Source organism: Anabrus simplex, chromosome 8, assembly GCF_040414725.1.
Source record: "Anabrus simplex isolate iqAnaSimp1 chromosome 8, ASM4041472v1, whole genome shotgun sequence".
Classification (NCBI taxonomy): domain Eukaryota; kingdom Metazoa; phylum Arthropoda; class Insecta; order Orthoptera; family Tettigoniidae; genus Anabrus; species Anabrus simplex.
Window position 1 is genome coordinate 20,572,896 of NC_090272.1, and position 27,396 is coordinate 20,600,291.

Here is a 27,396-nt window from a genome sequence, read left to right on the forward strand (position 1 = left end):
CCATTAATGGAGATATAGTTACGATTCCTTCAGTCATAGCAGACCACATCGCGTCTCATTTCGCAGATATGTCCAGTTCTAGGAGATACGACCCTGCATTTCTTTCAATTAAGCGCGAAGCAGAGTCACACCATCTCTCTTTTGCCTGTAGTGCTTCACATCCCTACAACGTGCTCTTCACGGAGTGGGAGTTGTGGAGTGCACTCGCGCTATGCAGAGATACAGCTTCTGGACCGAACAAAATCCATAATCAAATGCTTATTTGAGTGACAGATGTCTCAAGGATATCCTCACTCCATATTCAACAGAATATGGAGTGAGGGCGTGTTTCCATCTGAATGGTGTGAGGGAATTGTGATACCAATTCCCAAGCCAGGTAAAGATCCAAAACGTCTGGATAGTTATAGGCCAATATGCCTTACAAATGGCCTCTGTAAGCTATTTGAAAGGATGGTTAACTGGCGTCTTGTGTGGGCTATGGAAAAAGAGGGTCTCTTGTCTAACTACCAGCATGGTTTTCACTCTCATCGGTCTGCCACTGATCATCTGGTCAGACTGGAGAGCGCCATTCAGGAGGCCTTCCTCCGGAAGGAACACCTAGTCGCCGTTTTTTGACCCGGAGAAAGCTTACGACACTACCTGGCGATATGGGATTCTCTCCACACTACACCAGTGTGGATTTCGGGGAAATTTGCCAACGTTTATTGAGAACTTCATGTCCCTCTGTCTCTTTCGAGTCCGAGTAGGGAATGCATTTTCTCAATAGTACGTTCAGGAAAATAGAGTACCTCAGGGATCAGTACTGAGTGTCCCGCTGTTCGTAATCGCCATCAACGGCATAGTTGCCGCTGCTGGGCCCGGAGTCGTTCCTTCGCTGTATGTAGACGACTTAGCTCTACATTACAGCTCTGGAAGGGTGGCGTTTGCTGAGAGACAGCTGCAGCAAGCTATTAACAGAGTCGACAGATGGGCCCTGCAACACGGTTTTCGATTTTCAGCAGCGAAAACCTCTGTTGTACACTTCTGTCGACGTCGGCCTGTGCATCCCCACATGGATGCACCTGGCAGCCCCACATCCGTCAGTTGAAGGTTTCCTGCATGAAGAGACTTAACATGCTTAAGTTTCTCAGCGGCACTTCGTGGGGGGCTGACCGTGCGGTACTGCTACGATTTTACACGGCTACGGTCCTCTCCCGGATTGACTATGGAAGTGCGGCTTATGGCTCAGCATCAAAATGTATGCGGAGCCTTCTAGACAGTATTCACCATAGTGGAGTAAGGCTGGCAACGGGTGCTTTCCGTACTAGCCCCATTCCCAGCCTACTTGCTGAAGCGGGAGTTCCACCTTTAAGGATAAGGAGGCAGTAGTTACTCCTCACGTACGCTGCAAAAATTCGTGAAATGCTGCTACATCCAAGCTATCAATGCATCTATTGTACCCAATACCACCAGCTGTGCCAAGACCAGCCGAATGCCACACGGCCAGTTGGGTTTCGGATTGATAGCTTGTGTCATGATTTGAATATTGATATCAGTGGTTGTCTTGAACGAACTCTTGGCGAGGTACCTCCATGGTTGGTTCCGCGACCGGATATTTGTCTAAATCTGCTGCGTGGACTCAGTGAACACAGTGGCGCCCGGTAATGACGACGTAGTGTTTTATTCTCCGAGTAAATTAACCGTAAAATGTGACGAAAAGTGCGGAAAATGTCGAAGATTGGTGAAAAATGGAATGTTGTGTGATTCATGTGATCGATGGTGGCATTATAAGTGCGGAAATTGCCCTAGAGACATAAAAACTAATGAAAATGTTGACTGGATTTGTAAGCAGTGTGTTCGGAATGTTATTGTTGGGGACGGCATTGACGAAGCACCGAAAACAGTCGATGAGGAATATAAAAGTGCATTAAAAATGATAAACATTCTAAAAAAGGACAATGAGACTCTTAAAGTTGAAAATCAAGAATTAAAAGAAAGACTGCGATCGCTAGAATTTGGGACTGACCATTCTTCGAGTGATATACCGGTACAAGTAACAAACTCGAGCACTTGGTGTCAAGTAGTTCGTGGATGGCCGGCTAAGAAGAAATCTACAACTGAATTTCCGGAAGTAAACATCAGAAATAGGTTTTCTGCCCTAAATAATTTAATTCTGGAAGAAAGTGATCGCACGCGTCAAACCAAATCATCGCGATCCGCTGCCGTTGCCGTGCCGAGTTTAAAATTTAGGCCTAGAATTCAGATTCAAGACCCAGTTAGGCCTAAATCAGCGAAGGTAGCTGTGTTTGGTGATAGCCAAGGAAGGGGAATTGCGGGAGTGATTAACGACGAGAATATAGCAGCAACCGGAGAAATATATCCAGGAGCTTCTATCAGCAGTGTTCTGGAAAACGTAGAAGCAGCAACTAGGAACTTCGGGAGCGGCGATGCAGTGCTTATCATCGGTGGGACGAACGACGTAGCTCACGACGACGCCAAGAATGTAAGATCACAACTTAAACATACACTAGGGAAGCTGACCCACACTAACGCTTTTGTAGTGAACGTGCCCCACAGGCATGATTTGAGTAGAGACTCATGTGTGAACATTGAAGTGGACAAGGTCAATACAGATGTTGTTAAAATTTGTAAACATTTTCGGAATACTCAGGTTATTGAATGCAGCAGTTTTGAGAGATACTGTTATACAAAACATGGCCTCCATCTAAACAATTCAGGTAAACGAAAGATAGCAAATATTGTTCTAGATTTTATTAATCTTAAGATATGTACTGTAAAACAGGGAACTCCCTTGAGTTATAATACTGACCAGGAAAACTAGTAGAAAGAGCCAGCTGTATTTCAAAAGAAACTCAGGATAGTAAAGAATTTCAAGTTACCCAATTGCAACAGTCAAGTTTTAGGGAGGAAGGGGGTCTGAGATTGCTCTTGGTAAACTGTCAAAGTGTAGTAAATAAATAATTAGAATTCGGTACATTGATGGAATCTTATGAGACTGATGTGGTGATAGGTGTGGAATCGTGGTTGAAAGAAGGGGTGGGTAATAGAGAAGTATTTCCAGAAGGGTACACAGTCTATCGTAGAGACCGAGGAGATAAAAAGGGAGGGGGGGGGGTGTTTATTCTGGGGAAGGAAACTTACTGTTCACATGAATGGTTTACCGATGAAAGGGATGAAATATTAGGGATAAAATTAGTTTGTGATAATATGAAAGAGATGGGAATTATAGGAACATACAGGCCTGGAAGAGAGGAAAGAGACATGGAAATCTTTGAGAAAATAATAGATTATACTCGTAAAAACAATAATAATGATATGGGGGAGATCTAAATTTGCCTGAAGTAGAATGGAATGGAGCTGCAAGTGAAGCCCATGAACAGAAACTGGCAAATAAGTTAATTTGGGAGGGAGGATTTACACAAGTAGTACAAGAACCGACTCGTCTCAATAACTTACTAGATGTATTCTTGGTTAAACCATGGGAAATTGTTGATAAAACTGAGGTAATTGAAGGAATAGGAGACCATAAGGCTGTAATAATGGATGTAGGACTCGTACCAAAAAGGCTTAATAAGAGGGTTACACAAGACAAGAAATTGTACAGAAAAACTAAAGTTGTTCAATTTGGGACTTACCTTAAATCGCAATTCAGTTGTTGGATAAGTGAAGGGAGTAACGTGGATACACTTTGGGCTAAATTTAAAGGAATCATTTGGGAAGGAGAGAAGAGATTTGTACCTGTTAAGAAGGGTAAAATGACCTCAGACCCTGTTTATTATACAAGGGAAATAAGAAAATTAAAAAGAAAATGTAGAATAGTAAACAGGAAAATCAAAGAGGGTAGGGAGAGTAGAGAAACTAGAAAACAGCTAATGAGGGAACTGAATAGAGTGAAAAAGGAAGCAAAAGAGAATTATATGAATGGCATACTTCAAGAGGGTAATGACCACAAAGGGAAATGGAAAAAGCTGTATTCATATATCAGGAATCAAAAAGGAAAAGGAATCCAAATTCCTACAATGGTGGGAGAAGGGGGTGTACACTGTTTAACAGATACTGAGAAAGCAAACCTATTTAGTAGGGAATTTAGAGATTCAGTAGATGATTGTCAAGAGTTGGAAACCGAAACAGAAGATAGAGAGGAAGAGAGACAGAGGGAAACAAGAAGCTTCTCATTCACAAACAAAGATATTTTCAGAGAAATCCAACTGCTTCAGCAAGGAAAAGCAGCAGGAAGTGATCAAATTACTGGGGAGGTATTAAAGACAATGGGGTGGTACATAGTGCTTTATTTAAAATTTCTCTTTGACTATGTCATAAATAATAGTGTAATACCAAAGGAATGGAAGAAATCTATAATAATACCAATTTATAAAGGAAAGGGTGATAAAAGAAAACCAGAGAACTACAGACCAATCAGCCTGACCAGTATAGTTTGTAAAATACTGGAGAGTTTAATATCGAAGTACATCAGAGGGATATGTGATGATAAAAATTGGTTCATGAGGAGCCAGTATGGATTTAGAAAGAAATTTTCTTGTGAGGCACAACTGGTGGGATTTCAGCAGGACATATCAGATCAGTTGGATTCAGGAGGTCAGTTAGATTGCATAGCCATAGATCTTTCCAAAGCCTTTGATAGAGTGGAACATGGAATATTATTAAAGAAATTGGAGGGAATAGGATTGGACGTAAGGGTTACACGTTGGATAAAAACATTTCTAAATTCAAGGGTTCAGAAAGTCAAAGTAGGAAATAATGTATCTCAGGAAGAGAAAGTTTGGAAGGGAATCGCACAAGGTAGTATAATCGGTCTGTTACTTTTCTTAATATACGCAAATGATTTAGGGAACAATATAACATCAAAAATAAGATTGTATGCAGATGACATACTTGTTTATAGGGAAATAAACAACATTGAGGATTGTTCGGAATTACAAAGGGACCTTGAAAGTATCCAACAATGGGTTGAAGAAAATAATATGAAGGTTAATGCAGGCAAATCAACTGTTACAACTTTTACAAACAGGAGCTTTAAAACTGAATTTGAATATACTTTGGATGAGGTAGTTATCCCAAAAGATGGCAAGTGCAAATACTTAGGTGTGAGATTTGAAAGTAATTTGCACTGGAAGGGTCATATTGATGACATTGTTGGGAAAGCATACAGATCGTTACATGTCATAATGAGGCTACTTAAAGGATGCAACAAAGAATTAAAAGAAAAAAGTTACCTGAGTATGGTTCGTCCATTATTGGAATATGCAAACAGTGTTTGGGATCCTCACCAAGAATACCTAATAAAAGAACTAGATGGTGTGCAGAGGAAAGCAGCAAGATTTGTAACAGGGGATTTCAGGAGAAAGAGTAGTGTATCAGAAATGTTAAAGGAACTTGGGTGGGAAACTTTAAGTAAGAGAAGGGAGAAAACTAGACTTATAGGATTATATAGAGCCTATACAGGAGAAGAAGCATGGGAAGATATCCGTGAGAGGCTTCAGTTGGAAAATAATTATATCGGCAGAACTGACCACAAATATAAAATTAGAAGGAATTTTAGCAGAAGCGATTGGGGTAAATTTTCATTCATTGGGAAGGGTGTGAAGGAGTGGAACAGTTTACCAGGGGTAGTGTTTTGATCCTTTTCCAAAATCTGTACAGATATTCAAGAAGAGAATAAACAACAACAGAGAAAATAAATGAAGTGTTAGAGGGCATTCGACCAGTGCAGGTTATTGTAAATAAAAAAATGTGTGTGAATAAATTAATTCCATCCCCTGGTGTAAGGAGTTTGGACAGCCAAAGTAGGGGACTGCCTGTAGGGGTGAAGTACAGTGGGGACTTTGAAGGCCCTTCAGGAACTCTGAAAAGTGGTGGCAAAAGGGGCTCTGGTTAAGACGCAGCAGGTCGTTATGCTACTTAGGATCCAGAAGGGTAAAAAAAAAGTAAATAAATAAATGCAATGTAAATATTAATCTTATTCCAGTTGTATAGTATCATTTGAAGTAATTCTACATACTGTATATCAGTTGACTATATTTGTAAATAGTACAGGAGATATTATAAGTAGAATTTTGTAAACAATATAAATTTATTGAGGATGAGCTGTGTGTTTAATAGAAAACATTGTTAGCGTAAATTGTATAATATTGTATTATAGGAAAATTTTCTTCTCTTGTTAATTTAATATTTATTGCTTGACAATAATGTATTTTAGTGTACCATTTGCCACCGAGGTAAACACCTCATTTGCAAATAAAGAGATTTTGATTTTGATTTGATTCCTCCATTTATCGGAGGTATTTCCAGGACTTCGTTAAACCAATATGCGGCTGCGAGACTTATCTTCACGGATGGTTCTAAAATCGGAGATAATGTTGGTTACTCTTTCGTCATTGATGATATGAGTAGCGTGTATACTGCAGAGCATTACGCCATCTGAGAGGCACTGCGTGACGAAAGAAACCACTTTCTTATGTGTTCCGATTCGTTAAGCTCTCTGCAGTCTGTTGAAACCTGTTTCTCGCAACACCCGCTGGTGCAGCAGATACATGTCCTTCTAGCCAGGTTAAGGGTTGCTAGCACCAGAATCACTTTCGCGTGGCTTCCAAGCCACGTTGGGATTGCAGGAAACAAACTTGCGGATAAGCTGCAAAGGAAGCTGTATTTTTACCTCCAAGACCAGTTAATGTACCTGCTAAGGATATTTGTTCTCAGCTACGTCGAACCATCTTGGCGTCCTGGGAATTGGAGCGGCTAGATATACGAACTCCCAACAAGCTGAGAGCAATTAAGACAACTACCGTGTGGCGATCCTCTTTCCAATCTTCACGGAGAGAGGCCATAGTACTGTGCAGGTTGAGGATAGGTCATTTACGATTCACGCACTCTTATCTCCTAAAGAGGGAAGACCCCCCAGTGTGTTCTTGTGGTGCCGACTTCACCGTGGCCCACATCCTCGCAGAGTGCGCCGATCTCTCTGGCCTAAGACGGAGCCTCAGCCTGCAGGAAACACTCGAACGCATACTAGCTGATGACGCAACTAATGCTGATCTCGTCATCCGCTTTATATGTAACAGTGGACTTATCAAGGGTATATAAATTACAAGTGTACTGTTACTCAGGGAACGTACGTTCCCTTTTGATACGTTAGTAATCCTTTCAGCCTAATTTGCACCATTCCCGCGTCCAGGTGAGGATACATGAGATCCAGACTAGCTCTTGATATAAATGATTCTATCTAATCAATGTTTCCGGGCTATGAGTTCCGCTTGTGAAAGTACGCCGATGGACTATGGTAAATCTCAACCTACGCAGAAGGACGTCTCCTACACGCTGTCAGTCGGATACCATACTTGCATATCGCCAAATTAATCGCAAATAAAAAAATAAGTTATTATAGTCTTACATCTAGTTCTTATACTAAGTAGGCATTAAAAGAATTATGAAGTTTCACTATTCAACATTTATTGACTATTCAGTCCAAATACTAAGGAAATGTTACCTAACATCTCGTTGGAAATGTCTCGCACAACGTAGGTAGCTTCGTAATGTTGTAAGAATGTCAATCAGTTACTGTTAAGTTGAGATAAAAAAAAAAAAAAGTTTGGAAAACTTGTAATAAGTAGCTGAAATCTAGGCCATAATTATTGATTCATTAATACCTTGGCCTGTTGAAAACCTAAGTGATATATAAATAATGTTCCAAGAATTAATTGAAAAATTAAAAATATTAAGTAAAACATACTAAATAGCGTTGTAAGTATTAGATGCATCTAATTGGTTAAAAATGAAAGGAAAATTACATTCATTAATATATACATCATTCCAGATTATAGTCTTTTAACAGAATGTAGAACGCAGTGTAAATTGCCAAATAAATAATTCATTAAGATTTGGAATCTCTTCTCTCTGAGCTGAATTGCTCCTCAAAGTCATTTAAAGTTCTGTCATTCAACCTTTAACTCAAATATGACTGGTGAAACGAATGTCACTTTGGGCTGAACCTAATATCTGTGTCCGTACACAGTAGAATAACATATGGGAAAGCAATGTCTGTTTTCTAAGGACTTCATTTAAATAATATGCTTGAATTTTCCCTTTATCTTCATGTTTCATAGAATCCAATCTCCATATAAGCAAACTCAGGTCCGCTCTAAGTCGTGATTGATTTCAAAATAATACTATCATATGGCTTATGTGGTTAATTCACATAATTATTACCTTAATCCATGGTTAAAATTTAGTTTAAGTGCGTATCTGGCTGAATGTAGCATTGCCAAGTGTATTTCATTGAATTTCTAACAAATTATACCACAAGTGGAAAAACTGGCATGTTAGAAGACTCTACCTTCATCTAAAAATCCCTATATGAATGTCTAAGTCACCAGTGATGTGTCAACATGCTCACATAAAATCAGAAATTAGGTTATCATGTGTGAGAGTATTGAAAATGGTCATAAATAACTCAGTGAAGGCCTAAATATTATCATTACTAGCCTCCTGGCTCATTTGATGATCCTAAATACTCAAAACAACACTGTATTGATGGCATTGAGATTGTATCCTAACCTACTTTGAGTGTATCTGGGAATAAAAACAGTAATTGAAAGCAGTACGTTTCAGTATAAATCTTAGAATGCATAATTTGCACATAACATCATCTCAGAGAAGAATACTATGACCAACCTCTCAAATAAAAATAAATATCACCATCACAACTTAACATCTGCTTATATTATTATTCTTATTCACCATTTACCATTCCAAATATCACATAATATCCATATCAATGCATTACAAGCACCCCATCTCATTAAATACGATGCATATGTGCCATAACCTTCACATATAACAACATTCTTACCGTCATAGTGTCAAAGAAAAGTGTATCATTATACTAAGCTGTACTACTACATTTCGTCGCAGATATTCCCTAAATACGATCTCTTAATTTGCTATTCCGATAAAGTCATCACACATGTATATTGACACTCATATTACACTTTAACACTCCACTGATAATGATTAAAATATCTATTACCTTCTCTCACACCACATTGATAATGTTGCGAACGGCTTTCACTGGTATATTACGCCTACATGTGGAATTGACAGTAACATCAGATGAATACCTACATCCATGTAATCTCACTTCGATATATTTATACGCACGCACAATGTCACAAAACATATCAACACATTGATGGTTATGAATTTCATGTTTTTGGTCCGTATTGAACAATATATAAGTAATAATAATAATAACTTAAATGTTTCCACCTTTTCAATACAATATATTCACAAGATTACAAAATTATACGGTACTAGTTTCGACCCATCTAGGGGTCATCATCAGCCGTATTGGAGCAAAGATCATTTGTTATTCTTTAAAATAATATTGTCTTAGGATTTCGCCACAAATGATCTTTGCTCCAATACGGCTGATGATGACCCCTAGATGGGTCGAAACTAGTACCGTATAATTTTGTAATCTTGTGAATATATTGTATTGAAAAGGTGGAAACATTTAAGTTATTATTATTACTTATATCGACACATAGCCAAAAATAAAGGTTTATACTTACGAAAAACGACTCACAGGGGACTTAACTTTGCGTATTGGACCCTGTTTGCATTCTCGCTTCTGGTCATCGGAAATGGTAGGCCTCGCTCCATGGTTCTGCTTCAGGTAATTGGAACCATCTCGTCTCCTCAGCTGACTTTCAATCCTCCTGGGTCATCAACGTCGTAAAGCGCCACCATAGTCGGAGTAGTTTTTGCTTTGGTCTCTTACAACATCATAGTGGTCTCTCGTACGTTTGGAACAGAATAATACAATGTATTAGTTAGTGTCGTCATCTTGCAATTAATCTTCGTTTTGTAATGCCTATGATATCAGAATAAAATGTGCTCTGGGACGATTAGTCTCAATATAGTAGTTCTAATTATGCTATTATTGGTAAAAACTCTCTTGCTTGCAGAGCGAATTTGATTTCTCCGTGTTTATTAGAAATGCACTTGACAGCTGGTTGGACTCTGCTATCTACGATGTGCAGTATCAGACAAATATAAGGCTTCTAAGTCCAGCCGTGACATATTGCTGTACCAGACTTACTAACTCCTTTTGCTGGTCTTTAAATTTTGCGCGTTTGATCTTTAAAGTTGACGTTGAGCTGGCTGCCGTGGATTTTATCCTCCGTCAATATTTGATCTTTAAATCTGATAAGCTGATTTCCTTCTTTGCTCGACTCTGTCTTGCTTGCGGTAGTGCAGAATGATGAAGAATGTTCTACTGGAAGTCTCTCTTTTTTCCTAATAATTGGTTTCAAATCTGCTTCTGTCATTCTTTTTTTCACAGCCTTCTAAGTATGGTTCTCTCGGTGACTACCTGTTGAAAAGATTATCATTTTGGTTCATACCGATGTTAGTTGCTTTCACATTGACATTTTAATGGCTTGAACTCCATTTTTGTTCCTACTGATGCAAATATAGAACGGTGAAATGGCACAAATTCTATAATTTGTATTTTTTTTTTGTTTTGTTTTATTTTGTACTGGCTTTCCAAATTCCTTTGTTGAATAAATAATTTTGTTTTATATTTTAAATTTCTTTGTCCACTTTTTGTTCAGAGAGGATGATTAGCTCGTTGTCCTTCCTCTTAAAACAAAAATCACCATCACCACCAGTACCCGTTCTTTATGATTGTGAAAGCCGGGGTATGTCAAGAATCCTTAGGCTTTTGTTGCGTGTGAGTTTTACTGATAGCCGTTTTCGAAAGTTGGCAGGTATGGTATTGTTTTGTTGGAACATATCAATTACGTCAGCCATGAGCCTGCTTCCGGGAGGTAATGGGTTCGAAACACACTGTCAGCAGTTCTGAAGATGGTTTACCATGGTTTCCCATTTTCACACCAGACAAATGCGCTGGGGCTGTACCTCAACTAAGGCCACGGCTGATTCCTTCCCACATTAATAATTGAGTTAGTTCAAAGCAGAGGGGTGTAAGTGACCCCTCAGTCTTTAAGGATGTCGCATCCCTTTGACTCTCACTACTATCAGGTTTAGAATTAAGTACAGCAGTATAATAAATCCAATGTTTACATATTACATTAATCAAACAAGTATTTAGTTGCATCAGACAGTTAGGACAAGGCAAAATAAAATTACATTCTTATGTAAATATTTTGTTTCCATCAAATGCCATGTACATCTATATATATAAAATAAGAGTTTTGTCTGTACATTGCTCAGAATTTGAAAAGGATGGTATTTCTGTATAGGTTATGTCCATAGTAACAAGAAAATGTACTTTTTACTTTTCCGTAATTTCTGTCTGTCTGTCTGTCTGTCTGTCTGTCTGTCTGTCTGTCTGTCTGTCTGTCTGTACACGCATCACGAGAAAACGGCTGAAGAGAATTTAATGAAAATCGGTATGTAAAGTCGGGGGATGAGCCGCTACAATCTAGGCTATAAATCATTTTATTCATGCTGAGTGAAATGGTAGTTTAGGGGAAGGCCTAAAATTTAATTATTGAATATTTATATTATTAGCAGTCTTATCGATAAATACTATATAACTAAAGTTATATAGAATTCAATTTTCAATAATTTATGTCTTATACATGTGTACCGTACTGGCTCTGATAACACAGATATTAATGAATTTGTATTTTTGTTGCTAAGTCCATATCAGCGCCGAGCCACGAGAAAATGGGTTAACAGAATTGAATGAAAACCGCTATATAGAGTCGGGGAATAAGAAACTACAGTCTAAGCTGTAAATAATTTTATTTTCCCGAGATGAAATGGTAGTTTAGGGGTAGGCGCCTGAAATTTAATTTTTAAATACCGGTACCTATGTTATTGGTGCTATCGAAAAGTACGGTACTACATAACAAAAGTTATAGACAATACAATTTCCGATCATTTATGTTTCATTCAGTTTTAGTGTACCGACTATGATAAGAGTAGTATTTCACAAGGCCTACAATATCCAAAGCGCATAACACTGATCAACAATAACTTTACATTGACCATTGTTTGTTGTGATGTTCTTCGTGCCGCTCAACTCCGATAGATGCGATTACTACTGCGTACCGAGTATAACAGCCTGACTGAACATTGGCGGGAAATAACTAGGGAGTTGTAAAACTTTCTTCTTTAGCATGCCACTCCTGGTTCATACATTTTCTGATACTGCAGGTACATAACACACTGGTTCATCATAGCATTCGAGCTATTCAATCCCTACTCTGGGGCACTGATTGGAATGAGTAGTGTGCATATTTAATGGAATAATGACGGAGGAGTGAGTGTTGATGGCAGTCTGCGACCTGGTTGTTTCAACTCTGGAACTTTGGACTGTTAGAACGGCACTGTAGTACAGTTCATTGAAAGTGAGAAAGTGTGTGGTTTTTCATTTTTTTTTTTTTTTTTTTTTTTTTTTTTGCTAGCTGCTTTACGTCGCACCGACATTGATAGGTCTTATGGCGACGATTGGACAGGGAAGGGCTAGGGAGTGGGAAGGAAGCGGCCGTAGCCTTAATTAAGGTACAGGTCCAGCATTTGCCTGGTGTGAAAATGGGAAACCACGGAAAATCATTTTCAGGGCTGCCGACAGTGGGGTTCGAACCTACTATCTCCCGAATACTGGATACTGGCCGCACTTAAGCGACTGCAGCTATCGAGCTCGGTAGGTTTTTTATTTGATCGAGTATTTTATATGATAACATTGCTTTCAATCGCTACATTCCTACTGACGTTATTGTAATGACCTATGTTGAATTCAGGTAGGAAAACCACCAGGTCAGTCTTTCTGAGAATCCTGTAGCGAAGCACGGGTACATCAGCTAGTATACACATAAGTTGATTATCCGTCTCATGGACTGGGCAAGGTAAATTAAGTATACCAGGTGAGATGGCTGTGTGGTTAGAGCCGCGCAGCCGTGAGCCTGGATCTGGAAGATAACGGGTTCGAACCACACTGTCAGCAGTTCTGAAGAAGGTTTTCCATGGTTTCTCATTTCCACACCAGGCAAATACTGGGGCTGTACCCTTTCCTATCCCATTGTTGACTTAAGACCTATGTGTGTCGGTGCGACATAAAACATAAAACAAATTCTTCAGATTTAGTATACAATGTTATAAACATGTCTTTTCAACCAAACTCTTAGCACGTACATGCACAGATGGTCTCATTTGGTTTTATTCCAGAAAATATATGCTCTAACTTGTACATAAAACTCCTAGGAGGCAGTACTTCATCAGCAGATTCTGTGCTTGACCCACCATTAGGCAAGGGATTGATATGTAAAAATAACCGACAATGGTGTCAAATCCATGGCTTTTGAGGTTGCTGAGATGAATTATGATGCCATCTAAGTCCAAGTTCCATTGGCTTGGAGGTTTAGAAGGGGTAAACAAGAAAATGTCCTAAATGACCGATGTTTGAGTCCACAGTTTTCGGAGTCCCTGGCCTGGTTGATGATAGTCCCACTGACAGTTGGAATCATGTACATCATATCTATACAGCAAGGTGTTGATATGATACAGTTATGGCTCACTTTTATTGTTTCATAGGATCAGCTAATTCCCTCACAATTTGGGCTGCCATGATGAAATATTTAATGTGGAATTTTAATCTAAAGCTAAAATTTACAATTGAACACACAGCAACTCTAAATTTACGAAAGAGTTCGTAAATTCAGTCAACATCACAATAAAGAAGAAAAAAAACAGCTTCAAACAGTTAATGCAAATCTTAAGAACAACAGTAAGTTTCAAACATTGCAGTATCATTACTTTCAACACAATGTGACAAACCTGTGGCCAGACATGAAGTGATCACTTACCTGAGACAATACCTAGGTGCTCATAACTTAAAATGAAATATTCAAAGGACGTGCTGGGTACTGCAGCTAATTTATGGTTTTAGATGGGGTGCTTGAGTGGGCATCATACCTGGCCAGGTTGTGGTTAGTATTAAAGATGTGTTTGGAAACAACCTTTGCATGAAATGATAGTGAGTTCTTTTTGTTATTGTTCTGTCTCATGTCGGAAAGTATTAGAGGAGCTCATATGAAATGTTCTGTTGCAGGTCAGTGCTGGTATGGGGTAGACATCAGCAAAGAAGACATATCTGATAACTTGGAGGCTTGCGTGTGGGAGCCTGCTGTTGTAAAGATAAACGCTTTGACAGCAGCTACAGAAGCTGCGTGTCTCATCCTCTCCGTAGATGAGACCATCAAGAATCCGAAGTCCACCAGCGATGCCCCTCCCATGGGTCGTGGCATGGGACGACCTATGTAATGCTGATGTGAACTTTTGTGGAAGTGTAGGAGCAAGAAAGAACTTTTTCTTAAAGCTAGCTTTTTGAATTCTCACCCTTACGCTAGAGCATTGCTTATTATAACGAAATATACTTTCTTTTTGTAATTATATTGAAGATGATCCATTCATTCTACACTTTTATAATACCTTTTTGTAAGGCAATTCCTCTTAAAATAACAGGTTTCTTAGCTAACTGGAAAACAAGGGATGAAGTGATGTATTCAACATTCCTTCAACTACTGGAGAATTCTGTGAGTTCAGTGTCATGTCAATCAATCTTAAGCATAGGTGGCAAGCTATGCCACGAAAGGGTATGTATTGTATATACACTATGTGATCAAAAGTATTTGGACAGCCCCAAAAACATACGTTTTTCACCTTAGGTGCATTGTGCTGCAACCTGTTGCCAGGTACTCCATAGCAGCTACCTCAGTAGTCATTTGACATCGTGAGAGAACAGAATGGGGCACTCCGCAGAACTTGTGGTCTTCAAACGTGGTCAGGTGATTGGGTGTCACTTATGTCAGAAGTCTGTACGCGAGATTTCCACACTTCTAAACATCCCTAGGTCCACTGTTTCTGATGTGATAGTGAAGTGGAAACGTGAAGGTATACATACAGCATGAAAGCGTACAGGCCGACCTCGTCTGTTGACTGACACGAGACTGCCGACAGTTGAAGAAGGTCGTAAAGTGTAATAGGCAGGCATCTATCCAGACCATAATGAAGGAATTCCATACTGCATCAGGATCCACTCAAAGTACTATGACAGTTCGGTGGGAGGTGAGAAAACTTGGATTTCATGGTCGAGCGGCTGCCCATAAACCACACATCACGCAGGTCAGTGCCAAACGTTGCGTGGAGTGACGAATCACGGTACACAATGTGGCAGTCCGATAGCAGGGTGTGGGTATGGCGAATGCCCGGTGAACGTCATCTGCCAGAGTGTGTAGTGCCAACAGTAAAATTTGTAGGCGGTGGTGTTATGGTGTGGTCGTGCTTTTTTTGGAGGGGGCTTGCACCCCTTGTTGTTTTGTGTGGTATTATCACAGCACAGGCCTACATTGATGTTTTAAGTACCTTCTTGCTTCCCACTGTTGAAGAGCTCTTCGGGGATGGCGATTGCATTTTTCAACACGATCGAACACCTGTTCATAATGCACGGCCTGTGGCGGAGTGGTTACACGACACTAAGCATGTTCAGTCCGTCAGCGATTCCGCTGGTGGGATCCTCAACAGCTCTGCCATTAGCTGTCATAGATTGCCTAGGCATCACTTAAGAGGTGTACTAGGGAAATGAGGAGTGAGGTAGTTTTCTGTTGCTCTCCTCACTGAGCCAGAAGTTGCTATTACATATCAGTCTGCCAAGCCCACTGAAATGCATGCACCAACCGACTCTATGAACAATATTTTCACGCCATTCATAGCAGGGACCGGCTGCATAGACAACAATAACATCCCTGTAATGGACTGGTCTGCACAGAGTCCCGACCTGAATCCTGTAGAACACCTTTGGGATTTTTCGGAACGCCGACTTCGTGCCAGGCCTCACCGACCAACATTGCTACCTCTCCTCAGTGCAGCACTCTGTGAAGAATGGGCTGCCATTCCCCAAGCAACCTTCCAGCCCCTGATTGAACATATGTCTGCGAGAGTGGAAGCTGTCATCAAAGCTAAGGGATGGCCAACACCATATCAAATTCCAATATTATCGATGGTGGGGGCCACGAACTTGTATGTCATGTTCAGCCAGGTGTCCAGATACTTATGATCACATAGTGTATTTTGAAGACCCAGGAGATCAAGACCCTGGATGGTCTTTCCGACCAGGAAGCGCGCCGTAAGTTTAATTCTACGAATACTCCTGCCCGTACACTCGACTGTAGCTTGATAGCTCAGAGTCTTCCAGGTTCGTAATTTACAACCTCGACACCTGTCCAGACCGCTGCGCCCAAGGCGACTGTTGCTGCTTCCAGCAACGTCGCAAATAGTCAAAGCTCGAAGGAGGGGACCACCCCACCTTCGACCAACCAGAAGTCTGTGCAGGCTGGCAGTTCCCAGCCGGCACAGCAAAGGGGGAAGACTGTCTCCCCCCCACCAGGAGGTCGACGAAAGTCGTGCCCCAGCCGGCGGAGGCGGCATCGTCGACCAGGGCTGGGAAACCATCTCCCAGCCCATCTACACCAGAAAATAAGAAGGGGAAGAAGAGCGTCCTGAGCGCTCTCGGACTTCCCCTGCGAAGGAGAAGTCATGCCCCCCATCTGGGGGTATGAGTCTGCGCCAGGAGGCACTCCTGCTCCCAAACCTGCGCGCTCTCCTCGTAGGGGACCTTCTCGCTCCCGAAAAGCGTCGAAGTTCTGGGCGGCACCCCTGCCGTCTTTTGATGACGGGATGGATGTCGCGCTGTCCTCTACATCTACGGATGTAGAAGTAGATAGTGTTTAGGCTTACGAGCATTTTGTCGCTCATAACCTAACACTCCTTTTATAGTCCACACTATGGCACTGTTACAGTGGAACTGTAACGGTTATGACAGGCATCTTGCTGAGTTACGTCAGCTCATTAGTGAGTACGCAGCGAGTGTAGTCTGTATTCAGAAGACCAACTTTAGACCTGGTCATCATACTGTCTTGAGAAACTTCAGACTATACTCGACAGAACGGTACTATGCTCACCGGGCTTCCGGTGGTGTTGGCATCTTTGTACGTTCTGATACCTACAGCGAAGAGGTTCGATTATGAACCCCACTCGAGGCTGTCGCTGTTCGCGTGCCGCTGCCTGTCATAGCAACAGTGTGTAATGTTTATCTTCCACCAGGCCAGCATCTGAACATAAAAGATGTCGCTGATCTTATAGATCAGCTTCCACCACCCTTCCTAATATGGGTAATTTTAACGCCCATCACCCCATATGGGGCTCTGAGACGCCTTGCCCCCCGAGGAAGAGAGCTGGAAACACTTCTAACAGATCTGGATTTATGTATTTTGAACACAGGGGAACCAACTCACTTTAGTGTACGTTACGGCAGATACTCTCGCATAGACGTTAGTCTATGCAGCCGAACGTTGGTTCCACTGTTTCGGTGGAATGCACACGATGATCTCTGTGACAGTGACCATTTTCCCATCATTCTTACTTTGTTGAAACATAAACCCGTCGAGGCTCCCCCTCGATGGATTCTTAAACATGCTGATTGGCCAAAGTACACATCACTAGCTGTCTTTAACGATGATGTCAGGCGGACCGTCGGCGAGGAAATAACTTACGTCACCCAAGTTATTCTTGCTGCTGCTCAGGAGTCCATTCCGTTTTTCTCGGGGACTCCTCGCCGAAAACTCGTTCCTTGGTGGAACGATGAAATAGCAGCAGCCATCAAAGAACGCCGTCGCGCTCATAAGCGTTACCGTCGACAGCCTACTGTGGCCAACTTGATAACATTTAAGAAACTCCGCGCTAAGGCGCGAGTTCTTATTCGACAAAGTAAGAAGGCTTCATGGGAGAGATATGTGTCGTGTATGACGTCACATACTCCATCATCCCAAGTGTGGACTAAGCTTTGACGGATTTCGGGTATCCAAGAATCATCTGCTGTACTGGGAATTTCCATTGCAGGCATTGTTGCCACTGACCCTCTTGCGATTGCTGACCATCTAGCTAGTCATTTCGCGGATGTGTCTAGCTCCGGGAATTACCATCCAGATATCCTCGCTCTGAAGCGGGAGGCAGAACGTCATCACATTAGTTTTGCCACCCAAACTTCAGAGGACTACAACGTGTCCTTTACGGAGTGGGAACTCCGTAGCGCCTTAGCGCTTTGCAAGGACACGTCTCCTGGACCGGACAACATCCATAACCAGATGTTGAAACACCTTAGTGATGATAGTTTACTATATCTCCTTCGTGTGTTCAACCGTATCTGGATGGAGGGTGATTTTTCGTCTCAGTGGCGAAAGGGCATAGTCATTCCTGTCCTCAAGCCTGATAAGGATCCTAAGTATGCAGGAAGCTACAGACCAATTTGTCTTACAAACTGCCTGTGTAAGCTATTTGAGAGGATGGTAAATCGCCGACTCGTGTGGTGGCTGGAGAAACAAGGACTCTTGTCAGAGTACCAATGTGGTTTTCGAGCCGCTCGATTCACCACTGACCCCTTGTGGGTGGGGGTGGTAGAAAAACACCCACGGTATCCCCTGCCTGTCGTAAGAGGCGACTAAAAGGGGCCCCAGGGGCTCTGAACTTTGGAGCGTGGGTTGGCGACCACGGGGCCCTCAGCTGAGTCCTGGCATTGCTTCCACTTGTGCCAGACTCCTCACTTTCATCTATCCTATCCGACCTCCCTTGGTCAACTCTTGTTCTTTTCCGACCCCGACGCTATTAGGTTTGCGAGGGCTAGGGAGTCTTTCATTTTCACGCCCTTCATGGCCCTTGTCTTCCTTTGGCCGATATCTTCATTTTTCGAAGTGTTGGATCCCTTATATTTTCCCCTCTGATTAGTGTTATATAGAGGATGGTTGCCTAGTTGTACTTCCTCTTACTCTTGTACTTGGTACGCCTGGAGAGCTCTATCCAGGATGCATTTCTCCGCAAACAGCACTTGGTAGCTGTTTTCTTTGACTTGGAGAAGGCCTACGACACCACATGGCGATATGGTATCCTTTCAGTCCTGCATCACTGGAGATTCCGAGGTCACTTGCCGGTATTTATTGCGAATTTTTTTGTCCCTCCGACTATTCCGTGTCCGAGTGGGGAGGACATATTCGCAATACCACATTCAAGAAAATGGAGTCCCACAGGGATCGGTTCTTAGTGTCACTATGTTCGCGATTGCCATAAACCGTATTGTTTCTGCTGCTGGCCCAGCAGTAATACCGTTCCTATATGTGGACGACTTCGCTCTGCACTACAGCTCGTGCAGTATGGTAGTCGCAGAGCGACAGTTACAGCAGGCTATTAGGAGGGTCGAGCAGTGGGCCTTAAAACGTGGCTTTCGATCTTCTGCCGCAAAGACCTCTGTTGTCCACTTTTGTCGTCAACGTACTCTTCACCCTCATCCCGAGCTCTATTTAGGAAATGTCGTTCTGCTAGTTGACACTTACCGATTTCTTGGGCTCCTTTTCGATAGTAAATTATCGTGGGAGCCACATGTGCGGCAGTTGAAAGTGCAATGTGCTAAGAAGCTTAATATCATGAAGTTTCTTAGCAGCACTTCTTGGGGGGCTGACCGCACGGTGCTCCTACGATTCTATAGGGCACATTTTATCTCGCCTAGACTACGGCAGTGCAGCATATGGCTCAGCAAGACCAAGCGTTCTTGCGAAGCTAAACAGCATCCACCACAGCGGGGTTCGGTTGGCGACGGGTGCCTATCGTACAAGCCCCATAGCTAGCCTGCTCGCTGAGTCTGGTGTGCCGCCTTTACACCTGAGGCGCCAGCAAATGCTTCTTACCTATGCTGCAAATTTGCGACAGATGCCACTTCATCCAAGCTATCCTTGCGTTTTCAACTATGGCAACCGTTTTCTGTACGTCGCTCGACCCCGAGCAACGCGGCCGGTTGGAATACGCGTGGAGAGCAGTTACAGGTTGTTTAACGTACCTTCGGTTCCTTGCCTTGTCAGACAACCAAGTGGGGTACCTCCGTGGGTAGTACGGCGACCTGAAGTAATCCAGGATCTACACACTGGCCCGAAGGAAAACACAGACCCTTCGATTTATCGGAGGCTCTTCTTGTCCGTTGTTGGCCACTATCCAGGTTCAGTCGTCGTCTATACGGATGGTTCATGGACAGATACGAAGGTGGGCTATGCGTTCGTTGTTGACAATAATAGGTTTCTTTTCGCTCTCCCGGAAACCTGTAGTGCGTACACAGCAGAGCTCTATGCTATTTGTAGAGCTTTGCGGTACGCACTGTACAATGAACGCCGACACTTTCTTGTGTGTACTGACTCCTTGAGTTCACTCCAGTCTATTGACACTTGTTTCCCTCGGCACCCCCTGGTGCAGCGGATCCAGGACCTGCTGGCCGGCTGTTCGGATGCCGGCACGAGAATTACGTTTCTCCTGCTCCCAAGCCACATGGGCATAGAGGGAAACGAGTTAGCAGATCAGGCTGCCAAGGAGGCAGTTACACTGCCCCCGTTGCCTTTCAACGTTCCAGCAAGTGATATTCGCTCTCGGCTGAGACGTATGGTCATGTCTCATTGGGAGATGGAGTGGCAGGTCATTCCACTTCCCAATAAGCTGAGAGTGATAAAAGGAACAACGAAGGTATGGAGGACTTACCTTCGGGCTTCGCGGAGGGAAGCCGTGGTATTATTTCGTCTTTGGATCGGCCACGGTATCGTAACTCACTCGCATCTTTTGAAAGGGGAATCCCCTCCGGTGTGTACCTGCGGCGACCATCTTACCATGGTACACATCCTTACGGAGTGTATGGACCTGGTCGATCTTCGCCGTAGTCTTAACCTTCCGGGTACCATCTCTCTTATCTTGCGAGACGACGAGCAGTCAGCAGACCTCGTCATCCGCTTTATGAGGGATAGTGGTCTGTTTTATCGTGTCTAGTGATGTCCTTTGTCCTCGTGTATTTGTTTCAATTGCGCTTTTATCCCATTGACTTCATTTTAGTTTGTGTTGCGTATTTTAATGTGTTATTTTAACGTCTAATGTAAATTATATATCTGCACTACCAGGCAATGCCTTATTCCTTTTCTCCCTGCATTTTCTCTTATTTTATTAGAAAATAAGGCATTGCGAATTAGATCCACTGCTGTTTTAATCTCATACTCATTGTTTCATCACCATATTTTTATCTCTTGTCAGTGGATACATTTTTAAAAAAATTTAAATATCATATATCATGTCGTCCATCACGTTCCATTAGGGGCCGATAACCTTCGATGTTAGGCCCCTTTAAACAATAATCATCATCATCATCAGTAACGAAAGAGCAACCAACATTATCTCCGATCTTAGAACCATCCGTGAAGATATGTCTTGCAGCCGGATATTGAACTAATTTCTGGAAATACCTCCGATAAACGGAGGAATCCGTGTTCACCTTGGGACCACGGAGCAGATCTAGACGTATGTCCGGTCGCGGACCCAATCACGGAGGTACCTCGCCAAGAGTTTGTTCAAGACAACCACCGATATCAATATTCAAATCATGACGCAAAAAAGCTATCAAATGGAAATCCAACTGGCCGCGTAGCGTCGGCCGGTCTTGGCATCGCTGGAGGTATTGGGTACGATAGATGCATTGGTAGCTTGGATTAGTGGCATTTTACGAATTTTGGCAGCGTACGTGAGGAGTAACTGCTGCGTCATCCGTAAGGGTGAAGCTCCCGCTTCAGGGAGTCGGCTGGGAATGGGGCTAGTACGGAAAGCACCCGTTGCCAGCCTTACTCCAGTGTGGTGAACACTGTATAAAAGGCTCAGCGTAGATTTTGATGCTGAGCCATAAGCCGCACCTCCATAGTCAATTCGGGAGAGGACCGTAGCCGTGTAAAATCGTAGCAGTACCACACGGTCAGCCCCCACGAAGTGCCGCTGAGAAACTTAAGCATGTTAAGTCTCTTTATGCAAGCAACCTTCAACTGACGGATGTGGGGCTGCCACGTAAGTCTCTTATCAAAATGGAGACCCAGAAACTTGCAGGTGTCAACCACTGGTAAGACACTGTTTCGCAAGCGGAGCTCTGGTTCGGGATGCCAGGCCGACGTCGACGGAAGTGTACAACTGAGGTTTTCGCCGCTGAAAATCGAAAACCGTGTTGCAGGGCCCATCTGTCGACTCTGTTAATAGCTTGCTGTAGCTGTCTCTCAGCAAACGCCACCCTTCCAGAGCTGTAATGTAGAGTTAAGTCGCCTACATACAGCGAAGGAACGACTCCGGGCCCAGCAGCTGCAACTATGTCGTTGATGGCGATTGCGAACAGCGTGACACTCAGTACCGATCCCTGAGGTACTCCATTTTCCTGAACGTAATATTGAGAAAATGCATTCCCTACTCGGACTGGAAAGAGACAGAGGGACATGAAGTTCTCAATAAACGTTGGCAAATTTCCCCGAAATCCCCACTGTTGTAGAGTGGAGAGAATCCCTTATAGCCAGGTAGTATCGTAAGGTTTCTCCAGGTCAAAAAACACGGCGACTGGGTGTTCCTTCCTGAGAAAGGCCTCCTGAATGGCGCTCTCCAGTCTGACCAGATGTTCAGTGGCAGACCGATGAGAGCGAAAACCACACCGGTAGTAAGACAAGAGACCCTCCTATTCCATGGCTCACACAAGACCCCGGTTAACTATCCTTTCAAATAGCTTACAGAGGCCATTCGTAAGACATATTGGCCTATAACTATCCAGAAATTTTGGATCTTTACCTGGCTTGGGAACTGGTATCACAATTCCCTCGCGCCATTCAGATGGAAACCATATCCACTCCATATTCTGTTGAATAGGGTGAGGATATCCTTGAGACATCTGTAACTCAAACGCTTAAGCATTTGATTATGAATTTTGTCCTGTCCAGGAGCCGTATCTCTGCATAGCGCGAGTACACTCCGCAACTCCCGCTCCGTGAAGGGCACGTTGTAGGAGTGCGAAGCACTAGTGGCGAAAGAGAGATGGTGTGCCTTTGCTTCACGCTTAATTGGAAGAAATGCAGAGTCGTATCTCCTTGAGCTGGAGGTATCTGCGAAATGTGTAACGGATGTGGTCGGCAAAGATTGAAGGAAATGTAACTATCTCCATTAATGGAGATTTCCGGGTACTGAGGGCACATTCTGTACTCCTACAATACGGTGGAGTTTTTCCACACTTGTGATGGAGTATGTGTCCTGATGGATGACACATACTTTTCGCACGTAGCTTTCTTACTTTCTCGAATAAAAAGAACGGGCCTTCGCGTGCAGACGCTTAAAAGTGATGTGATTGGCCATTGTAAGATTCCGACGATAACGCTTAAAAGCCCGTCGGGGATCACGTATGGCTGCTGCAGTTTCATCCGTCCACCATGGGACCTGTTTCCGGCGACGAATACCAGATGAAGGAATTGTTTCCTCCGCACCAGCCAAAATTCCAGTAGTAATGGAAGAAACGTGGTCGTCAACAGACCCCAGCATATCATCAGCCATCACTGCGCGTTTCGAAAATTCTAGCCTATTTGCCCGCCGAAGTAACGAGCACTTGGCTGATACACCAGAGCACAGTGGCGAGGATGGTGCACCAATGTTCATGGGATACGTTTATGCACCAGTTAGGCGGAAGCATCAGAGCACACTGGGGAGGCTGAAACACAAGAACACACTGGGGAGGCTGATGCTCCAGAGCACTCTCGGGAATCTGATGCACCAGACCATACTGCTGATGCTGATGCCCCACAGCCCACCGTTGAGGCCGAAACACCATAGCATTCTTTCTATAAGAAAGGTGGGGATGATCCACCAGAGCACAGCGGAACATAACTGTGCACCGGCACATTGTGCCGAAACAGGGACATAGTGCCCAACCCTAATTCTGAGGGTTATGCACCAGACCTTACTTGGTAGACTGGTACACCAGAGGACCCTGGTGATGCTGATGCACAAAAGCACAATGGGGATCACACAGGTTAGGCGGATCTACCTGAGCAGGCATGTGGGGTCATCGACCACACCTTACAAGTTAGGCTGATTCACCAGACCACACAGTGGTGGCTGATACACCATATCACACTGGGAATGACACAGGTGGGGAAGTTCCACCAGAGCACACTGGAGGCAGATGCACCACAGGACAGAGGTGAGGCTGATGCACTACAGCACAGTGGTGAGTCCGACACACTAGTCCAAAAGCACAGATGGGAGCTAATTCACCGCACTACTCCGGTCCAGCACACAAGTAAAGCTGATGCATCAGACAACAATGGGATAGCTGGTACACCAGCGCACAATGTTGAGGCTGATACACCGGACCGCACTGGGGTGGCTGATACATCAGATCACACGATGGATGACACAGGTGAGGTTGATGGACCCCAGCGCAAAGCTGAGGCTGCTGCAGGAAAGTACACAGGTAAGGCTGATCCACTAGGGCGCATACGCGAGGCTGATTCACCAGTGCACACAGGTGAGGCTGATGCACAAGAGTACACAGCTGAGCAGATCCACCAGACCACATTGGAGAGTCTGATACACCAGAGCTGATGCACGTGAGAACACTGGGGATGACACAGGTGAGTCTGTTCCAGACCACACAGGTGAACCAAATCGCACAGGAGAGGCACATGCTCCGGAACAAACTGAGGATGACACACGTGAGTCTGGTCGACCAGAGCGCGCAGCTGAGGCTGATGCACTAGGGCACATTGCGGAGACTGATAAACAAGAGCACACTGGGGATGAGAGGTGAGGATGATCCACCTCAGCACACAGACTACATTGGGGAGGCTGAAACCAGAGCACACTGGTAGGGCTGATGCACGTGAGTACACGGGTTGGCGCAGGTGTGTCTGATCCGCAAGACCTCGCAGGTGAATCTGATTCGCCAGGAAACACAGGTGATGCTGATACTGTTGGGTCTCATACACCAGTGCACACTCGTTAGGCAGATGCACATGAGCAAGCTTGTGAGGCTGATTCACCAGAACTCACAGGTGAGGCTGAAGCACCAGAGCACATTGGGGAATACTCAGGTGGGGATGATGTCCCAGAGCCCGGTGTGAAGGCTGATGCACCAGACCTCACTGGGCCGACTGTTACACCAGGAGACCATGGCGATGCTGATGCACAACAGCAGGTTGGGGATCACACAGGTTAGGCGGATACACCTAAGCAGACAAGTGAGTCTCATCCGCCAGACCTTAGGCTGATTCACCAGAGCACACAGGTGAGGCTCATGGGCCACAGCACACTGCTGACGCTGATGCAACAGAGCACAGAGGGGAGGCGGTGCTCCAAAGCTCTCTGGGAAGGCTGGTACACTAACACACAGGGATTAGGCTGATGCACCGGAGCACACATGTGAGCCCGATATACCAGGGCACACAGGTATGATGTCCCAGACCCCGCTGTGAAGGCTGATGCATGATACCATGCAAGAGAGGCAGATATACTGGAACACACTGGTGAGGCTGATGCACAAAAACACACTGGTGAGCTTCATACACCAGAGAACACAGATGTGGCTGATGCGCCAGGCAATCTTGTGTTCCTGTTACACCTGAGCACACAGCTGGGGCTCATCTTTCACAACATACAGGTCAGGTTGATACACCAGACCACACTGGGGCGGCTGGAGCTAATGCATTTGAGTACAATCGGGATTGCACAGGGAGCCTGATCCACAAGAAGGCACAGGTGGTTGATGCACCAGGGAACACACGTGATACACTAGCGCACACTGGGGAGGCTGATACGCCAGAGCGCAAGGGTAGACCGAGATGCTCATTCTTGAGCACACTGGGGAGGCTGATACACCAGAGCGCAAGGGTAGACCGAGATGCTCATACATGAGCACACTGGGGAGGCTGACACAGCAGAGCTCACTGGGTAGGAAAATGTACCTAAGCGCAGTGAGCGGCCTGATACACCAGGGCACACAGGTGAGTCCGATGAAACATACCACACTGGGGAGGCTGATACACAAAGGTACGCAGGTGAGGCTTATACACCACAGCTCACTGGGGAGGCTCATCAACCAATGCACTCAGATGACGCTAATGCACCGGTAACTGGGGACCCTGATTCACCAGAGCCTGCTGGTGAGGCTTATACACATGAGCACAGTAGGGATGCACAGAAGCTGACCCACCAGAGCATTCAGGTGATTCTGATGCCCAAGACCACACTGCGGGGGGCTGATGAACAAAACCACACAGGTATCGCAAAGGCACCAGTCCATTCTTGGGAGATTGATGCACCAGAGGAGACAGGTGAGGCTGATGCACGAGACTACACTGGGCATGACATAGGTGAGCCTGATCCCCCAGAAGCTGTTAAACCTGAGCACATAGGTGAGGCTGATGCATGCTCTGGAGGCTGTTACACCAGAGCAAAATGGGGAGACTGTTGCACCAGAGCACACTGGGAATGACACAGGTGGGGCTGGTCCACCAGAGCACGCAACTGATTCTGATGCACGAGAGCACAATGCGCAGGGTGATACACGCGAGCACGATGCTGATGCACAAGAGCACACTTGGGATGACACAGGTGGGGCTGTTTAACCTGAGCACATAGGTGAGACTGATGCATGCTCGGGAGGCTCGTACACTAGAGCACACGGGAGGCTGGTCCACCACAGCATACTGGTGAGGCTGATACTCCAGAGCATACTGGTGAAGCTGATTTATTCGAGCACACAAAGTGAAGTTGATTCATTACAGCACACCGGGAAGGCCGATTCACCAGAGCACAGAGGTGAGGCTGATACACGAGAGCAGACTGGGGCCGCTGAAACACCAGAGCACACTGCGGAGGCTGATGTTCAAGAGCACGGTATTGAGACTGATTCAAAAAACCGCTGTGGGGATGGTACAAATGATGCAGATGAACCAAGGCGCACTGGTGAGGCAGATGCACCAGAGAACACTGATGCGTAGGACCAGAGTGAGCACGCTGATACGCCAGAGCACACTGGCGATGATGGTGCACCAATGTGCATGGGATACGTTTATGCGCCAGTTAGGCTGAAGCATTAGGTCACACAGGGGAGGCTGATACACATTAGCTTACTGGGGAGGCTGAGGCACCAAAGCGCAATGATGATGCTGATGCTCCATAGCACGCTCGGAAATCTGATGCACCAGACCACACTGCTGAGGCTTATGCCCCTGAGCCCACCGTTGGGGCCGAAACACCAGAGCACACTTTCATTGACTCAGGTGGGGATCACCCACCAGAGCACGCCGGGGAAGAGCTGATGCACCGGAGCCCAGGTGAGGCTGATGCAGAAGTCAACACAGGTGAGGCTAATTCACCAGACCACTCTGGGGAGGATGATACGCCAGAGCACGTATCTGAGGCTTATGCACCAGACCTTACTGAACAGACTGGTACCCCAAAGGACCCTGGTGATGCTAACGCACA

At 44.4% G+C, this 27,396-nt stretch overlaps 1 protein-coding gene across 2 annotated transcripts in view; it reads left to right on the forward strand.

Annotated features, from left to right (window-relative positions):
• Positions 1-14,439, forward strand: part of CCT7 (chaperonin containing TCP1 subunit 7) — a 267,536-nt gene extending 253,097 nt beyond the window's left edge. For both annotated transcript variants that reach the window (XM_067153015.2, XM_067153016.2), the window contains one exon: positions 14,099-14,439. In XM_067153015.2, the coding sequence (XP_067009116.2) occupies positions 14,099-14,310 (212 nt within the window). In that variant the 3' untranslated portion in view covers positions 14,311-14,439. The remainder of the gene's footprint in view (positions 1-14,098) is intronic.
• Positions 14,440-27,396: the final 12,957 nt, after the last annotated feature.